At 37.7% G+C, this 21,530-nt stretch overlaps 2 protein-coding genes across 2 annotated transcripts; both read right to left on the bottom strand.

The window, feature by feature from the left end:
* Window positions 1–769: 769 nt before the first annotated feature.
* Window positions 770–17,813, bottom strand: TES (testin LIM domain protein). Its single transcript, XM_053462759.1, has 7 exons — window positions 17,632–17,813; window positions 10,765–10,850; window positions 9,177–9,429; window positions 7,856–8,191; window positions 4,887–5,102; window positions 3,000–3,158; window positions 770–1,702 (listed from the first exon to the last, which is right to left on the bottom strand). The coding sequence occupies exons 1-7, from the start codon at window positions 17,656–17,658 to the stop codon at window positions 1,511–1,513; spliced, it is 1,269 nt and encodes a 422-aa protein (XP_053318734.1). The 5' UTR covers window positions 17,659–17,813; the 3' UTR covers window positions 770–1,510.
* On the bottom strand, window positions 17,760–21,273 carry LOC128491361 (KRAB-A domain-containing protein 2-like). Its single transcript, XM_053463679.1, has 2 exons — window positions 19,832–21,273; window positions 17,760–18,038 (listed from the first exon to the last, which is right to left on the bottom strand). The coding sequence occupies exons 1-2, from the start codon at window positions 21,266–21,268 to the stop codon at window positions 17,760–17,762; spliced, it is 1,716 nt and encodes a 571-aa protein (XP_053319654.1). The 5' UTR covers window positions 21,269–21,273.
* Window positions 21,274–21,530: the final 257 nt, after the last annotated feature.

Here is a 21,530-nt window from a genome sequence, read left to right as displayed (position 1 = left end):
ATAGGTGTGTGAATGCTGAAATGTTAATAGTCAGTTTAGTTATTTTAAAAATAAAATGTTGGATTAACGAGTCCTGAAATTTATTCCACAGCTTCTTGGATTATCAACGAAAGCAATACACTTGTACTACGGTTGCTGCAAACCTCCAGGCTATAGGCAAACCAGTGCTTACATGACATCAAAAAAGGCAGAGATGTTGATTTCACCATGCATTATGCAGGGGCATCTTAGCACTTCTTGCAAGAGAAGATAACCTGGAATGTGCATTTATGCAGTAATTATAGTGCTGTTTTATTGAAACACACATTGAAAAGTATGTCATATAAATGTTAATTGAAGTTATTCAGACAATACAATGACTTTCCATAAAAAAATAGGCAAATGTGTACTTCTAAGATGAGTTAAACAAATACTACCGCTATGACAAGAGAACCGAGAACGAATGTTTAAGTACTATCAGTGTATGAATGTAACAATTTACACTCAATTGTAAATATATGTAAATTATGCATTTAATAATATGTTTAAATAAACATCTTCATGTGTGTATACTTACACTTTTCAAATCTGCGTTAGAACACTTGCATTTTAACATACAACTTGAAAGTTGATTGGCAAGCTACATTTTATTAATTGAAATCGTAAGACTTAACTCAAGTCCTGCTTTACAGGAGACACAATAAAGAAAGAGGACATGTGTTTGAGAGCCACTCCCTCTACAGGAAAAATGAAAAACTCAAGACAAGAAAAGCACAAAACAGATGTTCCCTTCGAGTTACTGTAAGCTTTATTTATTCATTGCAGAGCAAGTGCACCAAATACATTAAAAACAAAGTATGTTTGGCTAAATTTGCATAGTTGCAGCTGGTAAACACTGTGCAAATAAATATTTTGCATCTTAAGGCTATTTATGGTGATGAATTAAAGAATGGTACAATGGGCTTATACAAAACACCAGGAAGCAGGTCATTTCCTCAAAATTGCATAAAACAATGTAGCCGAGCAAGCGTAGGTAATAACCCTGTGCTTGGCATAGTAAACACAAACCATTAGGCATGCTTCCAAGGATAAACAGTGATGGTGGGATTGTATGATCTTTATTTCGATTTCCTAGCTCATTAATAAAATTGGCTTGTTGTAGGCTACTTTTTTATCTAGTAGAAGATCTGGTGAGAAAGATTTTCTACATATAACCTTCTACTAGTAATGCATAGAAATACCATGTTTGTAAATGCAACCACATTCCATAGGACTATTGCAATCAATAATTAAAAAAAAATATTATTAACATCCCAGACTATTAGTTATGCATAGAAACTCTAGGGTTATCAAAGAAACCACATTCAATAGATTATTGATTTTTTTTCATTGTACCAGTATTTGCTTCTTAATTAAGACATAAGGCATAGGCATCTGATGTGTGTTGTTTAACTGCTACATAAAGAATGTATGTAAATATGTGTCTTTAGTTGAAATGGCAAAATGCATGAAACGTTTCATTAAATCCCCCTTAGGTTGTCATTTTTTTCTTGCACTCTACAGAGCAGAATACCATTCCTTCAATCGGCATGAACTTTTGGCCAATCAGACACTTGCTGCAACAGGAGCATAGGAAACACTCTTGAGTAGCATGCCAATGGTATCCATTATAACTCACACGCTGAACCTCTGGATCAATGGCATTATGGCAGCCTTGGCAAGACTAAGGAAAGAAAGGAAACACATTTGATAATTTTACAGAATATGAAGTCCAACACACAACTGAAGAATGTATTAAGGTAAATCTTCAACTTCAGTAGAGATGAATTAAATCAACTTGGTGCTTCTTTGACACTCTAGGAACTTTTAAGTAAACAATTACATGCAATATTTTATAGCAAATATTAAAAAATGAATACTTACCATAATATATATATATATATATAATTATTATTATTATTATTTTTTTAAATTCACATATGAATAATCCTGACATCCCGGAAAACCCACTATTAATCAAGGAGAGGCTTATACACCCAAGGCCAGATGGAGCAGCTTTCAGCCCTGGAACAATTATACATGAAGGTTCTGGATTTCCTGACTTTATCAAGCTCCTTTCCCCCTTTTTTTGTCTGCTGTCTGTCTCTTGCAGTCATTTTTCCTTTTGTTCTATTCTTCCATTTCTGCTTGGCAATTTATTTTCCCCCAACTCTTTTTCCATCTCACTTGCTGTCATATTTTCCAAATTCGTTGGAATCTGCCCTTTACATTTTTCATCCTTTTCCCGACATCTAATGTGCCCCTCCACACACAGTATATATGCATATATAAAGATATAAAGCAAATTGTGTCCATTAAAAACAAAAAGGCATGCCTTAAGGACAATTGACGTGCGTGGCACGTTGTCATGGAGTTACAGGAGCTTAGCAAAGCAATCAGATATTGCTTCTTCTTCTCCCAACCAGTGTTTCTGTGATGCCTATATGAGAAGCATGTCAGTAAATGAAATGCTTATGCTGCTTACCTCTGGTGTTGTCCTTGGCCTGACCCAGGACAGTGCCCTGAGCCTCACCCCTTCATAGTCACCATCCTCACTACAGAGCGCTGGAATACGCTGTCATATCCCAAAGCTCCTTGTCTTAAAGGTGTGCAGTCTATGGATGCTCAATCCTTTACAGTGTGAATGAGCAGCAATACACTGGGGAGGGGTGCCGATTACTTAAGATGCAGTAATCAGTCCCCCATATTTTTTGCGGCAGGGGGGCTGCCACTCAGCTAGATCAGACTTGCATCAGATGTTTATATCTATAAAGAAAGTATTGCGATTTATTACTTACTAAAGCAGACGTTTCTAGGTTTGTTAAGGTTTCAACTCAAGGGCCTTCATAATGCATCGTTTAGTTAGTGAGGTCGTCACAAAAATGTCATTGATTTAACTGCTTTTTTGGGGTTAGTCCTTCATAATACAACTTTGGTGACTAAACCAAAGAGAACATATTGTTAGGATTAAGCAGTCTTACCGCAGCGTGGTTCTTCACGTAGCATGGTTTACAGACAGGCTTGTCATTCACCATCACATATATTTCTCCTGCAAGAACGCAGTCACAATCAAAGCAGCAAAAATGCTTCAAATGCCAATTCTGGCCTTCTGCTTGAGTGTATTCATTACTGAAGATCAGCTGAAATGATATAGAACAGTTTAGGTTCGGGATAAGGATATTCAACATTTCAAACCACATTCATTAAGGAAACTGCAAGTACTTTATAATACACTAGGGGTCGCTAAAACCTTACACTGAGTCACCATGCACGTTTAATGACTATTAGAAATGCCCTTTTTAGTTCACTGTGCATACATATGAAGCACAATTATGTAAAAGCAGCTTGTAACAAACTCAAGTCACTTTTGGAGAGCAATTACATGAACATAAAGCCAAACGTGTAATGCAAAGTTATCATATATGCACTCAATTTTAAAGGCTCTTTAACACTTTGACAATATTAAAAATTGTATTCTGCAAAGGCTTATTCCTGTTCCATACATATTTAAACTGTCACTGTATTAGCATTCAGCCACTTCTACTAAATGGCTGTTCCGCTTACCTAGCACCCTCTCAGTGTGGTAAAATGCCCTTACGTTACTTACTAAGCCCCTGATCCCCTAGTTTTAGGTTATGATCTCTTGTTCTAACATTTCTCCTGCTTTAAAAAGAAACCAAAAAAAAACCCTCCCTTTTGTACTTATTTCCACATTTAGAGTATTCTCTCACACCCACCTTTTCTCCTCCAAGTTATACATGTGTAGTCATTAATAGATAATGCTATACAAAAATCAAGTATACAAATATTTTCTTTTTGCGATAAAAAAAAAAAAAAAAAAAAAAAAAAAAAATCAAGAAAAAAAATCTATATTTAGAAATTAGGTAAGGGTTAACCTTTCCACAGTTTTTTTGATCTGTAACAAATCCAAATGAATAACAAATTCAAGCATCCAACAAAACAAACAATAAAACATGCGTAGGAGAAGTTCTATAAACAGGCCAGTGAAAACAATTAGGAACTTCAAAAAAACAAAAAAAAAAAGGGGGGGGATGTAAAACCGACTACACATTAATATGTTCCCTTAGTAAAACATTGATTTGCGCTGTGTAGAGCGGAAGAGAGTCTGCCGGTATTAACGTTAATTTAGGTGGTTTTGTAGTATTTGATGACATAGGGGCAAAGTGAAGAGGATTAAGCTACAGGAAGGACAGCCCTCAATGCATACAGAAGATCTATGTACAAAGCTGGATACGTGCAAGGTAGATAATTGTAAACGTTGGTAAGTACACAGTTTTGTATTTACATTTTTAATGCAGTTTGAATCGCTTAAGTATATATTTCATAGTTATCTTTCTGTACGTTGAATATCTTGTATAACAATCCCTTAATGCTGCACATTTGCTGGGCTTAAGTAGGAATATAGGATGACATGGTCTAGGAGTATGTGCTCCAGGGAATATATGTTTTCCTGCAGACTACATATTTTAGGAAAAACACATGCATCCTCTTAGCATTAATACACTGGTGACATAAGGACATAAAGGACATTCTGTTGTTCTTGTCCCCAGAATTTCTGGCACTCATCACTTTGCTGTGCATAGGATATGGGTTCAAATGTTAACATATAGCCGTTTGAAAGACTGCGTGGTCATGAGGGCTGAACCACTAAGACTACAACTCAACGGTTTCCCTATACTTCACTTCAAATAGGCAAGGAGGCTGCCAAACCTCCGACACGTCTAATTTTGCCAAAATGCACCAATGCAAGAACATTTTATATGAGCACCTATAACAATCAATTCACCCAAACAGAGTAATAAAATCTATGTCGTTTTTAATAATTTTATTTAAAATTTGTACTTTACCTCATCACAACCGGCACAACGCGGCTTTTCGCTATCACAATAATGCCTGCCGCAGTAAAGCTTTCCATTTTTCCAGAAATAGATCATGTCAACCAGAAGCTCACTGCATACGTAGCAGACAAAACACGAAGGATGCCAAAGTTTGTCGTACCCGGCGCGTTCTGCGTATACCGCTGGATCACCTTCTCGCATATTCTCTTTGCACTTGAAGCAGTACTACAAAAGAAAAAGAAAAGAGAGCTTCATAGTTGTACATATCTGCATACTACGGTGTGATTTCAAAAGTTAGAAACTTGAACTAAGCCCATGCAGATATTTGACTTAAGATGGGTTTTAATGGAAAATTTCATTTTGAAACATTGGATCTAACAAATAATAGTACGGATGTATGTATGTAGTTTGGTAACAATAAACATGTTGCAATAGATTAAATAACTAGTGTAACATAAGAACGTCGCGTAAAAGACCGATAATGAGGAGCCAGGGTTAAAACAGACATAAAACTACTCATACCATGGCTTTTTTTTTTCAGAGCTTCTTAAAGGTCTCTGAATTCCCTTGCTACGCAACAATAAAATGCTAATTACCAAGCCAATTGTAAGCGAGGTCATGGTGCATACTTCGCCCTCTCAATCTTTTAACCCTTCTCCTCCGTTACAAAAATCCCATTGTCCAAGCATAGGAACGCCTCTCATGGAAAAACAGCCTCATTCATGGCTGCTGCTTACAACACTAAAAATATTCCCATAACTGGAGATGTGCTTCTGATTCAGTATTATGAGTAACGATGAGTGCTTAATGAGACGTTAGCTTCAGTTCCAATTACAACTGCATTCTCAATCAGGAAGAGGATAAATAAAACGTAGAACGTTTTGAAGGTGCGGTTGTTGGCCACCAAAAGAGCTCAATGTGGTTACAGGAATACGACTCCAAAATATTTTCATTTTAAAGTTGCCGCAGCGTTTAACAATGGTGTATACTAAAGTACCTCTTTCACTGTTCAGTTATAAATCAGAGCTGCACAGTGTCAGGGCCACAAACAGGCCATGACTTCTGCACACCCTTGTCTGAAAACAAGCAGTTTAAAAAGGAACGGTCTAGTGTCCCAGGCAGCTTCCTAAACAAAAAATGCACATTACAGAAAAAGAAGAAAAAAAAAACATCACAAAAGGCTACAGGCAGCAGGGTATGGGTTTAGCCAAACAAATCCACGGAATCCCAAGTCCACGTCAAAGGACAGGACCCCTTTTTGCATAATGCAGCAGTTCATCTTCCTCAATTTTAGTTTTGTTGTACTCTTTGTAAGAAGCACCGTGGGAGCTATACTATACCCACAATAGGGGGTCTTTATTAGTAACCCCTTATTCAGTTATTTCAGTCGGTTGTATACTATCTATTTATGAACAGCAAGCTATACACATCATGAGTAAGACCCATAAAAAAAGCTAAAGACAGAATACAAAGAAATTCACCGACTCCGCTTTTCTTTAATCTAACATTACACATTTGAAAACATACTAAATACTTATTTTGAAATTGGCACAGAAGTATGCTTAGATTTAATCTTCATTGTTTAGTCTGGCTTATATAGATTTATCCAGCAAAGTAGAATAACACATATATACACTACCATTCAAATGTTTGGGGTCACTTAGAAATGTGCTTGTTTTTGGAAGGAAAGCTAATTATGTTCAGTAAAAAAAAAAGATTTTGTAGACATTGTTAACGGCTATTGTGGCCATTAGGGCCATTTTAGTTGTGTAATGCATGTTAATACAGGGTATTTTGGCAATAATGCAAAACCAAAAACAGCTCACAGTAATGTGCAGTGTATGTGTGTATTACAGAGCCCCACAGTAGTAAAATTCACAGTACACCAACATCTACACCCACAGTACCACACACACCCAGGCACCCACACATACATACCCAAAGACATATGTTCAAACACTAAAATACCCCACACACACTAACCGACCCACATATACATAACATACCCCAGCACTTTCACTAACATACCCAGACACACACACTTTCACTAACATTTCCAAAGACATGTTTACACACTAACGTACCCACATACACAAACGTACCCAGGCAAAGACATGTTCACACACCGTCATCCTCACACACACACACACACACACACAAACTATATCCAGACACACACACTAATATATTCACACATACTAACACACCCAGACACACACAATTTAACCTGCGAAGTCTCAGCGCCTCTTTGATGCAGCTTGGTCCATTGAGCTGCTGACAAATGTGACATAGCATGACCCCGCTCAACCCTGCTTCCCCCAAGAAATTAGGGAGATAAAGAGGGAAGTCCAGATGTCGGAATTACCTCTTTAGCTCTACTCTTGGAGCATGCCCCAGTCTATCTTGGGGGGACCACGATCTCCAGTACTTAGTGTCACCTATTCATGGTCAAATGCATTTACAGATTTGGCTCATAACCTTATAGGTCTCTTCTTGAAATTTAATGGAAGGACTGAGGATACATAAATATCAAATACTAATAGCTAAAACAGATGGCATTCAAGGGGAGCTGCTGCTGTCACATCTTTATAGGTTAACTGAAAATACCTACATATAGCTTGTACGTTTTTTGGTGTGTTAATGTAATTGTTTTGAAGAAATTTAAATTTAAAAGTTTACCTCATGAAAACTGAGATACGTGGCAGCCGGTCACAACATTGTCTAATTAATTTTCTGCCCTAAAGCATTATAAAGGTTTATTACTTTAGGGTTTGGGAAATGTGACAGATTTGCTTTAACTGTTTTTTTTTTCTACATTGTTTTGGAAAATGACTGTAAACTAAGGACTTCTACATTAGGCACCATTCTGTTCAAGAAGATGCCTTGCACTAGAAGGTATTTCCCTGAACCACATAATATGTTATTGCCAACACAGATTATCCGTTTTCCATAATATGTTTAAAGTAAAAGTAACTTACATAATTGGATGGCTTTTGAGCCGCAGTCTTGTTCTCACTAGCTCTTACGGTTGTTAAAGTGGTCCTGTCTCCGTTGTTAGGGCTACTTTTTGCACCTGCTTGTGTCTCCACTTCTTTGGGCAACTTAACATCTCCCACACCAAGGACTTCATTTTTGTATTTCTTTACAAACTGCTCCATCTGCTTAACCTCATTTGGAGACAATTCATGACATTTTGAAGGATCTTGATCGTGAGCAGGAAGTTGCTTAGCCAACTGTTTCTTCCTGTACTGGGCACCTTCTGAACCAGCCACAGGTTGTTTCTCTTTTGGAATCATTTCCATGTAACGCCGGGCCTAAAAAAAACCAAAGGACATAGATTAAAAGAAAAAAAATAAATATAAAAACTTAGAAAAGGCTAATGCCACATAAAAGCTTCACAAACCAATTGTATGAATTAAATGAAGTATAATGAGACAAAGCATGCCTCTCTTTTTTTAGGTTCCAGATTCTCATTATTTAGTTTGGGCCATTTGAATTAGAAACATTTAATCTGAAAATGACAAATCCAGAATCTGTGAAAAAAAGTTTTTTTAGTGTTTGAAGCATAATACTGTATTCCATAATGTAGTTTAGCATTTCATTTTACTCCAATACACTTCCTTTATTTACAGATCAGGAGGCTGCCATTGTTGTCAGTAATGTGCTATTTGGACGACTTTCCCAGTTCAAACACCATACCGAAGAGATTATTTATGGCAATGCCAATGAAGTCCGGTTTTTACAATGTAACTTTTTCCTCCAAAGACTTTCATTAGTCAAAGTTCATTAGACTGGGTGATTGAGACCAAGCCATTGTAATGTTTACCACAAAGCAGTATGATAAGAAGCAGGAGCCTTTACTAGACCATGCTAAAATAACACAGCTACAGCTCATAAAATTACTTTTATGCAGCTGCCCGGAAGCAAAACTATAACAATTTGAAAGTAATAATAATAAAAAAAAAAGCAATACTTTTGAAAATGTATTATCTGACACCAGTGATTTATCTGACACCTTTAAGAGAGTGCTCCTAATCTCAGCTCATTACCTGTATAAAAAACAACTGGGAGCCAGACATCTTGATGATTGATAGGGGATCAAATATGTATTTCAAATGCAAATCAACTTATTTGAAATACATATTGTCCATGTAGTGTATCAGGCGTATACAAAACTAAAAGATGAAGAGCTCAGATATACATATGTAAAACTGATTAAGCATTAATAGGAAAGTGCATGCAAGCCCTGCATTTACACACTGCATGCTGGGAAAGACTTAGACAGTTGGAAAATCTTACCAGCATCTGGTTTTGCACCGGTGGAGCCCATTCATAAGTTACTGTGTTGATTGACACATCTTTCTTTGCTGCAACGGGATTGGTAAGAATCATCACATTCCTTTTATAAGTGGGAATTCCATCAGTTTTCAGTTTCGCTATTAGTGTAGTATATTTTGTGTCCTCAAAAAGCTTTCCCACTTTTCGATCATCTTCGTTATTAGAAACAACATCATGCTCTTCTTGGCCACATTTGCAGTTCCTGCATACTTTCCTACAGAGTTGAGTAACAATTTAAAAAAGTATTAGCATTTATTTATATTGGTCAGTGTGCATTTGTCTCTCTTTGCAGGTCAACAGTGTGGGAAGGCAGTTGTTAACCACCCAGCAGACTGTAGTTCCCAACAACGAGAATGAAAGAAGGCTGTAGATACACTAACTGAACTAAGGGCATGAGGTTAACAGGAAAAGTACAGAACAAGAAATTAACATGGTACAAAGCAACAATTATGCTGCACAAGTTGTTGGTAATAATAATTATGTGACAAAAAAAATCCCCACAATAGACACCCAAGTTATCAAACTTGTTACAGCCAACTCGGGATGATAACCAGAAAGGTAATACCACCTCTCCATTACCCTACCTTACTACAACGGTTTTCACTAATAGACATACTGTCTATGTTCTAAAACATGAATTAAAATTAGATAAGAGATTAATAAACAAGGTATCCCTAATGTTGACAAGTTAAAGGCATTGCCTGAGTTTGTGTGTGTGTTGGGTGGCTGGAGTCCATTTAAACTGCCCTTTTAAACAAGCTTGCTGCCTTGTCATCCATAACTAGGTTCACCAATGACCAGCTTTTTGCCACAGGGTAACAACTGACGTGTATCCCTTATGTCATTCAGAACAATACTCCCTGCTCTACCTTTTCATCTTTCTTCTTATGCAGCACCATAAGCACACCGTAAGCCCTGACTACAAAATTAGTAATGCTTTCAGGAGCATCAAAACTCAGACCATTGAGCAATAGTTCATTTGGGTATCACTGTCATGGAGATGGGCATCTTCTATAAGGGAATATACATAAATCTGTAGCTTTGTGATGGAGTTAAGCTTGCCTTCCATTACCGTGGAAATGTCTGCCATATATATATATATTCTAGAATTTATGAACTACTAATTAAGAAAATGTAACAAAGTTCACCTGATTTTTTTTTATCATTTCAAACAATGGATCAAGGCATCATATGAAACTGTATCAAATTAGATCAAGTGTGAGTCTTTAGGTTTTCTCTCTAAACACAGAACACAGGCCGCACAATAAAACATGAAACTTTCGTTTAGCTGTGCATATAAAGCCCATAGAACGTTTCATCCTTAATGACTTACAGAAACATATGTACTCATTTTAAATATATAAACATGAGATTTACACAATTTTAATTTTCTTCGCTAGAACAAAAAGCCCAGATACAATAACACTTTTCTTTTTGGATTTACAGGCTGCTGTGGGATGGAATACACAAAACAAGCAGAATGAGGTTTTCTCACATTAGTAAAGCATTCAGTATGGTTCATATCCAGTGAGACATTTTTAATACTGACCTCCAGAAGTGCAGTTCAAATCCTTCACATTTATCCTTGCATTTTAAACATGGTGCTCCAGAGCCTTCCTCATGACCTAAAGTTATCTGTCAAGAGAAGAAAAATATATTGGTTGTATTTAGAGAAAGGTTTCAAAATATTTTCTTGTTTCTATGCTTACTAAGCACGATACTTGCTGTGATTGTTACTAGTGAAGTCAGTATATCTAATGTGTGAAATATACCATATCACTTTCAAACATGCGAGTGGTTTATTGTACCTAGAAATAAACAATGAAGACAAAGCCAAAGTTATGCACCTGGATGAAGACAACTAAGGTCCAAAATAAGCAGGCACCAAACGAGCGCATAGGATTGCTTTTGTCAACAGTATTGTCAGAAAACACAATAGCAATACAGGATAGTAGTCGTGTGAACCATATAACTATGGTAGGAAGAGCAGAACACTCCAGTAACAAAGCACAGATTGCAAGGAAAGTGTTCATCATATTAGGACACCTTTGTGATTGGGTGGGTTAGATGCAGAGGATGACCTGGTCCACCTGCTGATCTTGCCTGTCCAGCCACGTGGACATCAGCTTGCTGAGCTGTTCAGGGGAAATCAGATCTCCCCAAAGGTGGGACAGTGGGGGATGTTTGGCAGGACAGTGAAAACTGGCGCTGTCCAATGTAACAGTTTGGAGGTATGCTAATGAGAAACTTTAACAGGTAAGCATATGTTTCTTCATAACGGGCTAGAATTTGAACCCTCTTGCAAAATACCTTTAAATATAACCATTATTTTTGTTACATTATATTGGTATATAAACACCAAATTCACCTCTGTCATTAATCAGCAATTAAGCAGACTCCATGTTGCATATACTGTATAAAATCACAAAAATTATAGAACATAAATCAGATCTTTCCTTCTGGTTGAAAACATTGCTCATATTTCTGGCGCATAAATGATTCAGTCGTGAATGAAAAGTCCAAAGTATAGCCTGCATTGAAGCCTCTCCCTCTGTTTAAACAGAATTTCTGTTGGGAATTACTCATTTGCTACTAGCAAAACTGTAACACTGTTTTATATCACTATTTTAAAAAGTCTTCCAACTGAGCTCCACTTTGAAAAGCAAGAAACATAAAACACTGTCATATTAGCTGCGCTGTATTTTATAATTCATGTTCAAATGAAACATGAAATTGAGCACTCTAATTTTTAATACACATGGAATTAAGCTTCTAGTGGCAATAAGGTGGATATGGTGTCTAATAAACTCCTTTATTACTGATTTAGTCTCTCTTAAGCCCAGTTCATGTTGTAGGTAAAACAGGAGATAGCTTCCATTCGGTACCCCCAACTCCAGCACACACACGGGGTAACGAAAGGAGTAGAGGGGAGAAGTCTCAATTCTGGAAGTTTACGTATTCTGATGTTTAGACATTTATGGGACTAGAAGCAGACAACACCAACAGTAGACGAGTCTGTTCAATAAAGGAGTGCATAGGCACATACAGAAAGAAAGAAAATGAAATAAGAGGAGCATTTTGATTAGTAAACTAAAGGAACTGGGAAATAAAAGGAGCTAAATAATAAATAATACAGAACATGGATACTATATATATGTATAATGAATCCAGGTGTTTGTATAAGTACCGGTAATACTTTTTTTGGCCAACACTACAATCAAGTATATGCTTGTCCAAAAGAAAATTAACAATTTGCAAAAACAGGCATCATAATTCAGTTCCAAAAAAGGAGGCAAATGAGCTTTAGCTGGAATCTACATAGTAATTTCCAGTCCTTAAATAAATTAATGAGGTGCGGCAGTTACATGTTCACATCTTATCTCAAAGCCAGCAATACAGAACTGTTTCTCCACTCGTCACCAAGCCACCCTCATAAACACGTCTCATGGCCTTTTGCTATATCAGGCCTTTGTTAACTTCTTAAAAAGACATAAAAAAGGGTATAAGTAAAGCTGTGGAAATCGTAAATTTTATGGACTAACCAATATAATCAACAAAGCTATTGTTTTTGCTGATGTAAGACTCAGAACTTAAGCACTCCTTGATCTTGTCTTGGATTTGGGATTGCGTTAAAGTGGTCTAATGCTTGTAAATTTTGCGGTCCTTTAACTGGTTATCAACTGCAGTAAAGATGAAATGTTCAATTAAAAACGGTATAATAGTTTTATCTTAAGAAAGATTCCATGGATGTGATAGTGGAGTGTACTCTTTAAATTAATTCCCCTTAGACATTGACCATCTAGACTGAGGCGCTAGACTCCAATCTTTCCCTTTTTTGTATCCCACCCAAGTTACCAACTTTTATTTGAAAATAAAAAATTCTGAAGTTAGCCAGCTCTGTCACATAAAAACAATGTAGGGTTCTAGCCACGCAACAGTCCAATACGCCAAATCCTCAAAGAAAGGCTCTCATTTTATTGGAGAAAAATTTCAGGAGGTATTTGGAAAATTGTTGTAGTTTACAGTTCAAATGCATTAAAACATTTTCTGCAGTTTACACCCAGCAAACATTCTGAGCTTCTACAAAAGAGGGACATCAGGGAAGGGAAAGGGCATTTGGGTCACCAGCCTTGTAAACCATAGCACTTTATGCTGTAGAACAAATACAATTAGAAGGAAAGTGATGCGAGTAAGTAATAGACAAGCAAAAAAGGTCTTTTTCACATTTTGTTTACACATACCTCAACATCTTGATCTTGTGGTCTAAGTCACACACAGAGGTGCACGTCAAGGCCATCAGCTTACTGTTAAGGTAAATATATTCTGGTTTGCTTAGTACGGGGATCTCATATTTTTACCATTAGTTGCAATATAAAGAGCCGCCCCCATGTGTACCGCCACACCACCTTCAAAAATGAGCTGCCAAAGTGTATGGTCACACCGCCTTCAAAGCAATACCCAAAACATTTCTTTCCATAGTCCTGTCACTGTAAGCTAGCCATTCAGAAAGCCCACATCTTAAACATTTTTTTTAAAGGATTTATGTAACCTGATACGTAAACCTGGAGTTGTGCCTGGAACAATAAGTCTGTGATCCTCATTCTGTTTGGTCTGCAATAACTACTTGAGAGATAATGTGTCTGTTGGCTTGTGAGTCTTTATGGCTTCCCTTATTGGCGAAGTCCAAAAACGTTAATGGAGAAATACTTCAATCCTGAGGCAAATCTTCATATTTCCATTTACGGACAAAGACGGCAAGATGAATCCATGAGTTTTATAGCTGTAGTAAGTGGATTATATATTAGATGCATCCTAAAAAGCTAGTCTCCACTTTCCCTTACACGTTATTTACTACAGGTATTAGAAAGTGAAAACTTTCAAAGTAAATATGGATGCAGCTTAGGGTCATATGTGTTTGCCAAGTTCATTATATTTGGCACAGGGAGATCAGGGAACTAAAACAAGTTGGAAGTGTTTCTAAACATGGGCTTAGTGGGCTCATACATTAGTAAATCTTGAGCTCTGCTATTTTAAACCAAAGATCGTGGTTATCTCCATAAATTTTGAAAAATAAAAAAATATATTGAGAGCTTGGAATGATTAATAGTATAAACAAGATGTATGATGATATTTTTTTAATGGAAAACTGAATCATAAATATAGCTTTTTCTAGTTCATTCTTTGTTTGTCTTCATGTGTCATGAGATAATACAGTGTCCTGTCTTCGATCACTGGTGTTTGTGCATGAGAAACAAATCCAATCAGAAGGAGTAGTACTTAACATTACAAGGCATTATGCCAAAGAACATGCCAATGGACTGTATTGAAAGTTCCTAAGCCATCCATTTCACAACAATGCGATGTCTGGCTGACCACAACTGTAAGCAGTTTTGGTCAAGATAGATGAATTCATAAGTGCTACAGGAGATATGAAATTGTACCTGGTTCACAATACTACATATGAGAGGCCATGCTCTTTTATTTTCAGAGATCAATAAAGCAAGCTTTTTCTGACAGAGAATTAAGCAATCTTTCCATTCTAGCTCCTTAAGGACATCACAGTTTCTCTGTGTCTTCCTATTCACACAAGTAAGCAGTGGTTGGCCGTATAACCACAATTCGACAAATTTCTCCCAGCAAGTTCATTCAAAATTGAATCCAATGGCACCCAAAATGTAGTTGCCAATCACATGGCCAAACTTGTATCAGCAGGGACCTTTAAACGTGTAGGCGGTTTACAGATTCACTTATGCGATGCATATGCAGTTAAAACTTAGCAACATGTTGGACTTTTACAATGTATAATTGGCATTTACCAGTAATTAAAAAGGCTAAGCTTTGGGTGAGCTGCAAAGTAGGCACTTTATTGACCCAAAACTTTTTCCCATGCTTCAAAAGTGTTTTACATAGGTTACCCTGTGTATATGCATCCTAAATTATGTGACCCGATGTACTGCACTTATAATCATTTTTACTAAGACTTGTTAAAGTAAATTAGCCCAAACAGGTATAATGTATAGGAGGATACATTGTTTATATACTTATTCAACTCTGTAGCCCAAAGCATTTGGGGGCTTTGGGCTACAGAGTTGGGGCTTTCAGACCATTTTGTCCAGGGATCGTGAGGCAAAATGTTCTTCATCACCAGTTCTTGTCCTTCAATTAACTGATCAGCTTTTCGCTTTAAAAAAAATTCTGCTTGCCAACTTCCCTGGCAGCCTTCTCCAGACATCAGTCAAGCATCACTCCCATGCAACCGTGCAAGTATGTACACCACTATGCGGAGCTGTAACAGACACCTGCTGGACAGGCTAAGTGCCAGAACGCAGAATTCACGGGTAGTTTAGCAGCCCTGCGGCATGTTGAATGTACATACCTTCCAATAATCCAAATGGCAAAAGAGGGACAGTATATTATTATGACCCACTAGGCACAGTCTAATGTCCCTGCATCCCCTATAAGGAAGAATGTATATTAAAGTACCCTGCAAGTCCGACCTTTGGGTAATAAATGGGCGTACAAGGATCTCAACAGAACCCCACCTGCAACGTTCACCGAGGCAGCACTGGAGCTGAACGGAAGATATTACGTCCAGCCGAACACCCCCCCTGCAGGGCAATTAGCTGGAGGGAGGGGGTTGAATGGGAAAATGCTTATGGAGGGGATTCTGCTGAATCCCCAATACATTTGCAAATGAACACCATAAAAAGGTAAAGGGGCCACACAGCTATCATATACATTAAAGTGCATATAATGGCTGGAGTGTCCCATTAATACTGATTAATGTAAGTAAGGCATTGACACTTGCCTTAGGGAGAAGCTTCAGCTCCCTACCTCTTCTGTGGTCCAATGGTTCTCGCCACTAATTGGCTGCATTAAGTAGCCAATCACTGCCAGGAAAGCTCTCCCTATAAAATTAAGAGGCACACTTTATGTGCATGCTCATGGGGTCATTTGTGACATTCAATGCACATAATGCAAGGAGATGTGTGCGGACAAACATTTCCTGGGTGGAAAATAGCAGGGGTATGAGCAGAGGGGCAATTCTACAGAATCTCCCCCATGAATTTGCTAGGGAGACACCACATAACTTTAAAAAGGACCTATCAGCTATCATATGCATGAAAGTGCATCCAATGGCGGTGTTCTTCTAGAAGGATAATGTATTTTATTTACACAATCTGATTTATAAACGTTTCCATTTGTTTCTAAACAAACTATTGTGACTTTTAGAGCTGTTGAATACTGTGCTTAACTCACACCCAGCAAACATTATGAACTCTTAGAAATGACTGAGGTCCGGGGAAGAAATAAGGCCAAAGCAGTCACTCATTGGGGCACTGGAACAGTCACATGAAAAGTTACATTATTTAAAACACAAACCAGTAAGTGCCCAGCTTGGCAGTTTTTTTTTTGTATAAGTTAAATATTTTTAAAGGTTAACCCCCGAAAGTGCACAGGCAAGTTTTAACCATTTCTTTTAGTGAAAAATGTTTTGTTGCTAGGGAAGCCTAAAGTGTAGACGCCAAATTTCTATCATCAGGTCATCAAACAGCAACCAGTGTTCTGCGTGGGTCTTTTACTATAAGATAAATACAGAGAGATACAGAGATACAAAGATAGATAGATAGATAGATAGATAGATAGATAGGTAGATAGGTAGATAGGTAGATAGATACAGAGATACAAAGATAGATGGATACAGAGATACAAAGATAGATGGATAGATAGACAGATAGATAGAGATAGATAGATAGGTAGATAGATACAGAGATACAAAGATAGATGGATACAGAGATACAAAGATAGATGGATAGATAGATAGATAGAGATACAGATAGATAGAGATACAAAGATAGATAGATAGATAGATAGATAGATAGATAGATAGATAGATAGATAGATAGATAGATAGGAGTTTGAGGTGACATGTGCAAACTCTGTAGAGATAATTACAAACTTTCAATGAGTGTGAGAAGTCACAGAATATGGTGCTCACTTCCATGTGTACAAACAGTATTTACATGGGGTGATTATGGAGTCAACATAGCCTGTAGTGCAGCACAAAGTATACAAAGACACAGGCCAATTAGGTATATGCTAGCAACAGCTTACAATCTAATGACTCATATATATTTAATTTATATGTAGAAATGGCAACGCTAGGAAAGCAATCATATTTCCTTAGCGGCATACTAGAGGATGGATGTTAGAAGGTAAAGAGTAACTGGGGAGGAAAACTTTATTCTGATAGCGATCAGTAAAAAAGTGAAATGGTGTGAAGGAACTTTCATTAGAAAGGGAAGGCAGGAAATGTGTCATGACCAGAGGACTCGATCTGACATCGGAAAGGGTGTGCCCCTCTCGCTTCATTCACTTCTCTGTGTAAAGGTGAATCTCATATGAAAGCACTCACCTTCTTCACTTTGCTTTCCAGATCCATCTGCTTGAGGTGTTGTTTTGTCTCCCCCTGCAGCTGTGACGGATCCTGTGACCGGCGACGTACTACAGGGAAGAGGTGTCCGGAGCTTTAAGTATCTGCACTCAAATTTCCGCTGTCCTGCGGCTCAGCACTGATACTGAACAAAAGAAACGTATCAGCCAATCACGGTCTGCGCAGTAGTGATCCCCATCCAATGGAATGCGGGAGGAGAATCCCCGCCCCCGGTAGAAGGCTGCAGCGAAGGTGTAAGGGTCAGCCCCACTTACAGATAGGTAACGAGTGAGGGGCTTGTGCTGCGGCAGGCCGTGCAGTGATTCGCGGTACTGAGTAACACTGCCGGCAGCAAGAAACTTTTTCAGTGACGGAAGCGGTACAGGGAGCTGCAGAAATAACGAACTAAAATACCATGTGCAGCACCAGGCAAAGTATTACAATTCAATGCAGTCATACAGAGCTACACAGCTGTGCGATTTAAGTATTATTAAAACATATCATATATATATATATATATATGTTACTGTGAAAGACCGAAATTGGTGAATGTCGACTTTCACCGGTGAATGTCAACACATACCAAATACGTTGGTGAAAGATCGAATATTTCATTTCATGATATTATATTCGGACACTCACCGGTGAATGTCGACAATCACAGATATGCTCTGGTGGAGGTCGAAAAGAGTACATTCGGACCCTCACCGGTGTATGTCGGAGACAAATAGGCGACTGGCTGTCTCCCGCTGCTGTCAGTCCGTATGCCAAATCCTTTGTTCTGCTGTCAGTCCGTATGCAACTCCCGCCAAATCCTTTGCTCTGCTGTCAGTCCGTATGCCAAATCCTTTGTTCTGCTGTCAGTCCGTATGCAACTCCCGCCAAATCGTTTGTTCTGCTGTCAGTCCGTATGCCAAATCCTTTGTTCTGCTGTCAGTCCGTATGCAACGTTTGATGGTGCGAGTAACGTTTTCTACATTTTTTACGACACCCTTATTTATAATCAATGGATACCGCAGTGAATCGTGATCTTTTTATTGAAAAGTTAAATGCATTAATTGCGGAAAAACGAGAAGACAATTGTTTTTATTTTTCTCAAGAAAAGTACTCTAAAATACTTTCTGAAGTGGTTTCTGCTAAAACTAAGTGCAATACACCTTTGGATTACAGACGATTAAAACGTTTTGATGTTTTAAAAATTAATGATGAAGAGAAGTTAATTGTACCATTAAAACAAGGAGACACGAATATCCAGTATTATGTTACCAATGAGGAATTGTTCAGTATACTATATGAAACTCACACCAGAATAGGCCACGGAGGAAGAACACGTATGCTGAAAGAATTGCAAGTTAAATACAAAAATATTACGTATGAAGTTGTCATGTTGTATTTAAATTTATGCAAACAGTGTCAAATGAAACACAGTGCACCTAAGAAAGGTATTGTTGTGAAACCAATGGTCAGTTCTGAGTTAAACTCAAGATGTCAAGTTGATCTGATAGATCTAATTCAGTAATCAAGTCACAACATTCACATAGTCGCTTGGTGTATGTCCAGTAATCCAGTATGTCCAGTATGTCCAGTATGTCCAGTATGTCCAGTAATCAAGTCACAACATTCACATAGTCGCTTGGTGTATGTCCAAAATAATTGCTAAATACCCTTATTTCTTACTTACACCGGCCAATGTCGACATTCACCAAGTACTAATGGTGAATGTCGGAGATTTCTATTTTCTTCTCCGTATTTCAGCGGCGATAAAATATCACAAGGGTGATAATAAAAGGATTCAATTATGTGATTAGAAACTTATTTATTGCAACAACTGAAACTATTATGACATTTTGAATTACACAGAAGTCCCTTGCTTTTGCAACTACATTAACTTATTTATTGCAACAACTGAAACTATTATGACATCTTGAATTACACAGAAGTCCCTTGCTTTTGCAACTACATTAACTTATTTATTGCAACAACTGAAACTATTATGACATCTTGAATTACACAGAAGTCCCTTGCTTTTGCAACTGCATTTATTTGTGGAACACTTCCTTTTGCAATGACAGCGTGTATAGCCTTGCCCGCCGCTTCTCGAATTAGCTGCAGCTGCTTCTCTCAGCGAAATTTCTTGAGCCGAAATCTCATTTATGGAAAGTAACTTTTCTTTACAAATTACGAACTGGTTACGTGTGTAAAGCTGCTTGAGGGTACCATTTTTATTTGCCAGTTTATAGAAGTCGGAGTCTTCTATCCCAACAACAACCGCTAACACATTTCGGCTATCTGTACGACCACGGTCGACATCAGGCACTTGTATTCGTACACTATCGCCAATTTGAGCAGGAGGAAATTGTTTTTGGGAGGTGCGTAACATTTTGTTTGCTTGCAGTACAAGATTCTCTTTCGCGGCCGCTCTTTTTCTTGAAATTAACTCGTGTTTTCCAGTTAGAGCTTGATGTGGAAACGTAGTAGAATGCAGGTCCTCTTCAATATTTTTCCTTGAAATATGGTTTTCCGAAAGACCACCGCACAAATTTTTTTCAGAAGTATCAACAGTTTCTTCATGCTGTTTTTCGGTTTCACAAGTATTGGCAATTTCTTTGAGTTGTTCTTCGGTTTCAATATTTGCGATTAGTTCGCTAGGCAAAAAAGACGATGCTATGCCTCTTTTAGCCTTAACGCCAAACATGGCTTCATAAGGACTTTGGCGTATTCCTTCGTGGTATGTAGTGTTCTTGGCAAATTGTACAAAGGGTAAACCATCTGACCATTTATTTGTATCGTTATCGTTCATCCATGCGGATAGCATATTCTGTATATCTTGATTGGCCCTTTCAACTGAGCCTTGTGTTTGACTGTGACGAGGCTTTCCATGGACTATCTTAACATCTTTCCACATAGCGCATAGTTCGGATATGACTTGATTACTGAATTCTCTACCATTATCTGATTGCAATATTGCTGGAGCACCAAATGTTAAAAATATTGAAAGAACGTGATGCGCTACTTCTTCAGCTCTCTTAGTTTTCAAAGGTCGTAGCTGGACAAACTTAGTTAAATGATCTTGGTAAACCATTATGAATTTATATTCGCCATCGCTGTTTGACTGTAGATCTATCAGATCAACTTGACATCTTGAGTTTAACTCAGAACTGACCATTGGTTTCACAACAATACCTTTCTTAGGTGCACTGTGTTTCATTTGACACTGTTTGCATAAATTTAAATACAACATGACAACTTCATACGTAATATTTTTGTATTTAACTTGCAATTCTTTCAGCATACGTGTTCTTCCTCCGTGGCCTATTCTGGTGTGAGTTTCATATAGTATACTGAACAATTCCTCATTGGTAACATAATACTGGATATTCGTGTCTCCTTGTTTTAATGGTACAATTAACTTCTCTTCATCATTAATTTTTAAAACATCAAAACGTTTTAATCGTCTGTAATCCAAAGGTGTATTGCACTTAGTTTTAGCAGAAACCACTTCAGAAAGTATTTTAGAGTACTTTTCTTGAGAAAAATAAAAACAATTGTCTTCTCGTTTTTCCGCAATTAATGCATTTAACTTTTCAATAAAAAGATCACGATTCACTGCGGTATCCATTGATTATAAATAAGGGTATCGTAAAAAATGTAGAAAACGTTACTCGCACCATCAAACGTTGCATACGGACTGACAGCAGAACAAAGGATTTGGCATACGGACTGACAGCAGAACAAACGATTTGGCGGGAGTTGCATACGGACTGACAGCAGAACAAACGATTTGGCATACGGACTGACAGCAGAGCAAAGGATTTGGCGGGAGTTGCATACAGACTGACAGCAGAACAAAGGATTTGGCATACGGACTGACAGCAGCGGGA

This window comes from Spea bombifrons, chromosome 4, assembly GCF_027358695.1.
Source record: "Spea bombifrons isolate aSpeBom1 chromosome 4, aSpeBom1.2.pri, whole genome shotgun sequence".
In the NCBI taxonomy this organism is placed as follows: domain Eukaryota; kingdom Metazoa; phylum Chordata; class Amphibia; order Anura; family Pelobatidae; genus Spea; species Spea bombifrons.
Note: the sequence above shows the minus strand (reverse complement) of the source record. Positions and strands in the feature narration are given on the sequence as shown.

Excerpts from the sequence above, each read along its gene's own strand:
- LOC128491361 (XM_053463679.1), bottom strand. The coding sequence starts at position 21,268 with ATGGATACCGCAGTGAATCGTGATCTTTTTATTGAAAAGTTAAATGCA. Across the intron at positions 18,039-19,831 it reads TTTACACACGTAACCAGTTC|CTCCCTGTACCGCTTCCGTC; the intron begins GTAATTTGTAAA and ends TTATTTCTGCAG.
- TES (XM_053462759.1), bottom strand. The coding sequence starts at position 17,658 with ATGGATCTGGAAAGCAAAGTGAAGAAG. Across the intron at positions 5,103-7,855 it reads CTCAAAAGCCATCCAATTAT|TACTGCTTCAAGTGCAAAGA; the intron begins GTAAGTTACTTT and ends TTTCTTTTGTAG. Across the intron at positions 1,703-2,999 it reads ACGTGAAGAACCACGCTGCG|TCTTGCCAAGGCTGCCATAA; the intron begins GTAAGACTGCTT and ends TTCTTTCCTTAG.